Genomic DNA, 6,685 nt, shown 5'->3' on the forward strand with positions numbered 1-6,685 from the left:
AAATCCAATTTTTACAAAATCCTCTTACTCAGTTTTTTTCTTTTGCATTTTGTTTGTTACCATAGCAACAAAAATTATTTCAACTTATCAGCATCAAACAGTCTCTACTGAGTGGTGTTTTTATTCAGTTATCTCTCTATCTTTAGCTAGTTTCAAGGCTTATTGCCAGTTCTTTCCCCTCATTTCATCATTCATGAGTTTCTGATTCATGTCTCAGTGGCTTATTATACAATTCTGAGCAATTTTTGCAGAAAAGGGAGTTAATTGGGTAGTGTATTAGTCAGAAACTCTTGTGGTTTCAAGTGACAGAAACCTACTTCAAACTGACTACAGTAAAAAAAGAGAATATATTGGCTCATGAACCTGTGAAGTCCAGATTCAGTTGAATATGGCTTCAATATGTGTCATCAGGAAATTGTCTCCAGTTCTGGACTCTGCTTTCCCTATCTTGCCTTCATTCTCAGAGGGCATTTTTCACATCGTGTAATGTTTTGCTCCAACTCATACTCACTGCCCTAGAACCCCAGCAGAAAGGGAGCACTCTTTTTCCAATTGTTTCTATAAAAGTCTGAGCCAAGAGTCATTGGCCTGGATTAGGTCACATGCCCATCCTTTGAACCAATGTCTGTGACTCTGTTTGGGGAGCCCTGGGTCACGTGCCTACACTTGATCTGGGGGCGGGGTCAGCCCTCCAAACCACAGAAGAGTATAGAAGGGACAGTTCACCAAAGGAAAATTGGGTTGTTGCTTCCAGAAGGAGAAGTTGATGCTGGGCAAGCAAAAATAACAGACATCCATTGTTTTCTAAGATTCTACAGAACTGTGAACTGTCACCACTCTAGAGAGACAACACAGAAGACATCCAGGTGGTCAGCTGCCCATCTAAGCAGGGTTTGGGGTTTTTTAAAAAGATTTTATTTATTTATTTATTTATTTATTTGACAGAAAGAGAGCATGAGAGACCACAAGCAGGGGGAGCGGCAGAGTGAGAGGGAGAAGCAGGCTCCCCACTGAGCCAGAAGCCCGATGTGGGGCTTGATCCCAGAACTCTGGGATCATGACCTGAGCTGAAGGCATATGCTTAACTGACTGAGCCACCCAGGCTCCCCTCTAAGCAGGGTTTTGTGCTTAGGTAATGATTTCATATGGTCTCACAGTGTTCCAGAACCTAGTTCTCAGCTTTGTGCTTCCAAATATTTATTGCTGTCAGCGTAGCTAATGGTTGTTTCCTCTGGGCCTGGCTCATGTTAACCTGACTCGGCAAAGACTGATGTATATCTAATTCCCATCTTAGAATAAACAGTAATTGCCAAAGGACCTGAACAGGGCTGTCCCTGGGTTAGTGAACTTTCCCTGTTGAAAACCACAAGTGAAGCCAAACTCTAATCATAAGGTTACTTAGCACCCATGGAACCAAGGGAAGTTCTCTGGAGAAAATTAGTGGTCAGATGCATCATGACATGATAGTGTGGTGGCTTTAAAACATCCACAAATGCTGGAAGACTGAAGAGAGAACATGTCACAGGAAGAGAGATAGGTATGTGGTAAGAATGAAAGACAAGAGAGAACGGAGAGTATTCCAATCTGGCTGAAACATGGAAGGTAAAGAGGGCAGATTAAGCAGAGCTGGGGTGGAGGGGGTGGTGGGCAAAGGCCTCCCTCTGAGTGTAATGGGGAAGGAAAGAGACATGGTCAAGTTTGTTACTGAAAGATCGATTTTGTACAAAGAGAAGCAATTGGAGATGGGCAACACTGAAAGTAGGACTAAGGTTATTGTGGTACTCTAGGTGAGAGAGCTGATGCAGCAGGCTTTAAGTAGCAAAATGGCAAGGGGGATGAAGTGGGTATGTTTAAAACAGTGCTTTTCCAAAGTCTGTAACCATGTGTGATGTTTGCAGTTAACTAGACTTATGGTGATCATTTCACAATATTTACACATATTGAATCATTATGTTGTACACCTGAAACTAATGTAATATATGTCACTTATGCCTCAATAAAAAATAGTGCTTTTCAAAGTTTAATATGCACACAAACCACCTGGGGATCTTGTTAAAATACAGAGCCTGATTCAGTAGTTCTGGGGTAGGGCCTGAGACGCCACATTCCCAACAAACTCCTACATAATGCTGATGCTGCTGGTCTGGACACCATACTTTGAGTAGCAAGGATTTCAGAAATATTATAATATTATTATTATTACTATTACTATTATTATTTTTAAAGATTTTATTTTTAAGTAACCTCTATACCCAATGTGGGGCCTGAACTTACAACCCCGAGATCAAGAGTCGCATGCTCCACCAACCGAGCCAGCCCCAGGATTTCAGAAATATTAAAGAAACCGAATTTACAGGAGTTTGTGGTTGGTTGGCTGAGGGGAGAGCTGGCAACGAGGGAAAATGAGTTGTTCAGGATCACCCTCAAATTTCCAGTTTGTGTATCTGGGTGGTGATGCTATCCACAGATACAAGATGAGGAACAGGTTTGGGTGGGGTAGATAATAATAAAAGATAACATTTATTGAGTATTTGCTATGTGCCAGGTTCTTTACCTCTGCTGTCTTATTTATCCCGTACAAAAAAACTTATGAGGTAGGTACTATTGTGATCTTCATTTTAAGAGTGAGGAAACTGAGGTCAAGGTCATATAGGTAGTAAGTGGAGCAGCCAAGATTGAAACTCTCTGGCACTCTGCGTGCAGAACTGCAGCTAACCATGGGCAGGTTGGATATGCGCAGTTGAAGCACCTGTGGAGATGTCACGTAAAGCTGTTCAGGTAAACAAGCTGGCCTGGAGTTCAGGAATGAGATCTCAGCAATGGTTGAAAACCTGGGAGGAATTCAGGATTGGAGAGAATGAAACCATCCAAGGAAGGTTACAACCTACCACCTCAGAGTGCTGTCAGTCTTGTTACATTTTCCTTTTGCATTTGATTATTACAAAGGAATAATCTGAAAAGAACAAATTTTTAAAATAAATATATGGGTTTTTTTCTTATTGGATACTATTTAGTGTTTGTTCTCTATCCCTGAAATCTAAGAAATTTTCCAGATTATGTCCTGAAGTTGGTTTCTGCTTATTAATTTTTCTAGATTCCAGTGAATTTACTCAAATTTCTACCTGCACTCAGATCTTTTCAGACCTAAGGACAATTTCATTATAATTTAAATTATTGTCTGTAATTGATTTGCTCTGTCTTCTTTTGAGGGATTCCTATAGCTTGAGTCTTCATGATGTTCTCCTACTCATTTTTTTCTCAAAGAATTCCACCACTTTGAGTATTTCTTATGTTTATCTTCTTTATTGCTGATTTGCTCTTCTGCATTGTCAAATCTGCTTTTTACTGCATTAACTATTGAATTTTACTTTGGTTATTGCGGTTTTAATTTCATAGTACTCTCCATTTATCTTGGCCTTTCTTTAAAAGTTGCAATGTTGTCTTATAATCAAGAATAGGGGCGCCTTGGTGGCTCAGTCTGTTAAGCGTCTGCCTTTGGCTCAGGCCATGATCCCAAGGTCCTGGGATGCAGTCCTGCATGGACTCCCTGCTCAGCAGGGAGCCTGCTTCTCCCTCTACCGCTCCCCCTGCTTATGCTCGTGTACTCTCTCTCAAAAATAAATAAAATCTTTAAAAAATAAAAATAAAAAAAGAATGAAGATTAGGTGTATTCTAAGATTGGGTCCTGCTTAGTGGACTAAATGTATTTCAAAGGAGTAATTTTTGGCTCTAGCACTTTCTTATTCCACGTGCCACCTATATTTTTCCTACCAGGTTTTTAAATAATTTGCCTATTCACCTTTGAGATTGACTAACTGAACTTTGCTGACGTCTAGAAGTCCAGAGTTGGGGGCTTTCAAGATCACAGTGCTGGACAACTGAGATGTAGGATCTTATATCCTTATTCCCCCTCCAAAGATGTCCTGGGAAATGCTCAGCAGCAGTGGCTGTAACATTTCTGTCTCGTTGTCTTAGCTATTCTTGGTATTCACCTGCTTTAGGCTTGATTTTTATTTTTCAACCTCTGGTGTTTGTGAGTACTTCAGGCCCCCAGTCTGTTTGTCTCATTTTCTCTAGATCTTAATGTTCTGGTTTTGGTGTTTCCACCTTTGCATTCATGTTTTGGTATGTCCTAAGATTCTGTCCATCTGTACCCAGCTGGGTCTCGGTCTCTGAATCTCCAGGTCTTTCTCCACTACCCCCTAACCCCTTACTCTGCTTTACATGTCTTCACAGTACTTATCACAATTTGAGTATTTTTTACCTCCCTCCCTCCCTTCCTTTCTTAGCTACCTATCTCCTCACTGTAGAATGTGGATGCCCAGGATCACTGTAGATGCTCGACAAACACTGGAGGAACGAACGTGTCTGATGAGTGGATCCTGAGTCTCTCGCTTTAGTCTCAACCTCTGTGTTTCACACTTTCTCAGTATGCAAATATCTTTCGCGGTCTCAGTCACGCCTTTCGGTTTCTGTCCTTGTCTCGAGGCCTCTAAGTTTGTGTGTGGGCCATGGAGTCGGGGAGGCCTACTGCAGGCCTGCGGCCGGTGTGTGGCGTGTCGGCGTCCCTCACGCGCTGTCCCAGGTCGTTCCCTGGTTCAGTCAGTACCCCGCTCCGGGGCTTTCCCTGCCCCGACAGTCTCCTCAGGCTCCGTGTTATAACTACCGTCCCGACGCCTCGGTGTCCTTCTGTGTCTCGAGAGCCGCCTCCCGCGCCAACTCCCCCGCGAACGCACGTGACCAAGCAGGGCGGTGACTCTGCTGCCGCCGCAATGCTCCGCCCCGACCTCGCTGCTTCCGCCGGCCCGCGCAGCCCTGCCCCCAGACGGCGGAGAGCCAATCCGCGTGCACGCTTCTTGACTCCGCCCCGGCGCCCTCCTCGGCGCGCGCCCCTCCCTCCGCCCGCCGGCCCGCCCGTCAGTCAGGCAGGCAGTCGGTCCGAGTGGCCGTAACCTCTCCAGCAGTCCTAAGCGGTACTCTGCTTGCTCCTTCCCGGTCGGCGTCGGCAGCTGCACTTGCAGCGGCGCGGTCCCTCCGGGAGGCGCGGCGTGGGCCGAGCGGCGGCCGCGGAGCGTCGAGCCCTTCGCGGCGGAGGCGGCGGCGGCGGCCCGGCAGCCAACATGGCGGCGGCGGCGGCGGCGGGCGCGGGCCCGGAGATGGTCCGCGGGCAGGTGTTCGACGTGGGGCCGCGCTACACCAACCTCTCGTACATCGGCGAGGGCGCCTACGGCATGGTGTGGTGAGTGTCCGCGCCCGCCCGCAGGCCCGGCCACGCCCGCCTATCCCACCCCACCCCATCGCCCGGGGACGCGGCGGACGCAGCCGCGGCCTCGTCCGCGCCCCGGCCTCCGGGGCCGCCGCGACCCCAGCCCTTGGTTTCACCGTGGTCGGTGCGCCGGGGGCCGGTCGAGGTTTGGGTGTTGCTCGCGGCGTTTCGCGGGCCGGCCTTTGCTTGCCGCCGGAAGGGGCATAAGGGGCGGAGGCCAGTATCCGGGGACCCCCAGATTCAGGCGCAGCGCAGATTTTAGTGCCAGGACCCCCGGGAAGGGAACGGAAGGGCTCCCCTGCCCTAACCGCCCCCCCCCCCCGGTTTGCTAGAATCGTGGCCTTCTTTTTGACATCCGATTGTAGAGCCGGGAATTCCTTCAGAAGCTTGTCTGTGGTGGCGTTGGCCGCGGTCTTAAAAGCGCTTCGCCTCGGCATGTGTGCAGAAGGCCGAAATAATTACCTTCCTCCCCTTGCCTGTATTCCGCGAACTGCTTCCATGAAATATTTTCAGTGGTGCTAACGGTGCTCTCCTGCGCAGGCTTTCTATAAAAAGCGTTAGTAGCATCACTGTTAGTTGTGAAATATTTTAATCTTGAAGTTTTAACATGGATTTTAATACCCATACTGTTCATGTTTCTGGAAGGATAAGCCCGCACGGCTCTATTTATTTGTTAGAGACGTTTGGAGTTGGGCCTAATTTCACTTTTTTTGTTTACTCCGACTGAGCTCTCTTACCGTCGTAAATGTGTTCAGACGTTTTAGCACAATTGTTGCGGACTTTTCCTGTTAATGTTTTAGTGGTCGATATATATGCAGCTGCCTTAATGGAGTTCTTGCAGAATTACATGCGCCCTCTCTTACCTTGATCCATATCCCTCAGAAACGTTCCTGGTTCTTTTTATTAGAATTAGCTGTACTGTTTTGTGCTGATGAGGACTTAGGGAAGTGCAGACTCCCTTACACCTATTTCTTGTGAGTGTGTCTTGCGTTGAGTGAAGAAGGCAGACTAATACTTATTGAACACTTGGTGGCAGGTACTGTACTAGATACATTATCTCATTTTATTTGAACAGCCACCTCGAAGGAGGAAAGGTGGTGCTATCCCTCTTTCAGGGGAGAAAGTATTTCGAGGTGAAGCAAATACTTCAGGTCATACAACTAAAGAGACAGACTTGAGATTGTAGACTGAGATCCTATCTCAAGTGCTGCAGCTCTTTCTATTATACCCTGCTGTCTTTAAATAGTGTTATTAATAGCTTTAGAGTTAGGGATATTTTACTGTTGTAAGCAAGTCTATTTTAGAAATGTATTCAAATTTGAATGATTGTGATTATAGAAATGCCATAAAGGGCATGTTTTAACAAGTATCTTAGAAAGACTAATTAAATTTAAAAAAGACATTGAATCTTGACTATTT

General features: G+C 46.2%; 1 protein-coding gene across 1 annotated transcript in view; it reads left to right on the forward strand.

The window, feature by feature from the left end:
* Positions 1-5,108: 5,108 nt before the first annotated feature.
* The window catches only part of MAPK1 (mitogen-activated protein kinase 1), a 103,090-nt gene continuing 101,513 nt past the window's right edge, over positions 5,109-6,685 (forward strand). The window contains exon 1 of the mRNA XM_040619536.1: positions 5,109-5,239. Within this exon, the coding sequence (XP_040475470.1) occupies positions 5,121-5,239 (119 nt within the window). The 5' untranslated portion in view covers positions 5,109-5,120. The remainder of the gene's footprint in view (positions 5,240-6,685) is intronic.

This window comes from Ursus maritimus, unplaced genomic scaffold (assembly GCF_017311325.1).
Source record: "Ursus maritimus isolate PB19 unplaced genomic scaffold, ASM1731132v1 scaffold_33, whole genome shotgun sequence".
Classification (NCBI taxonomy): Eukaryota; Metazoa; Chordata; class Mammalia; order Carnivora; family Ursidae; genus Ursus; species Ursus maritimus.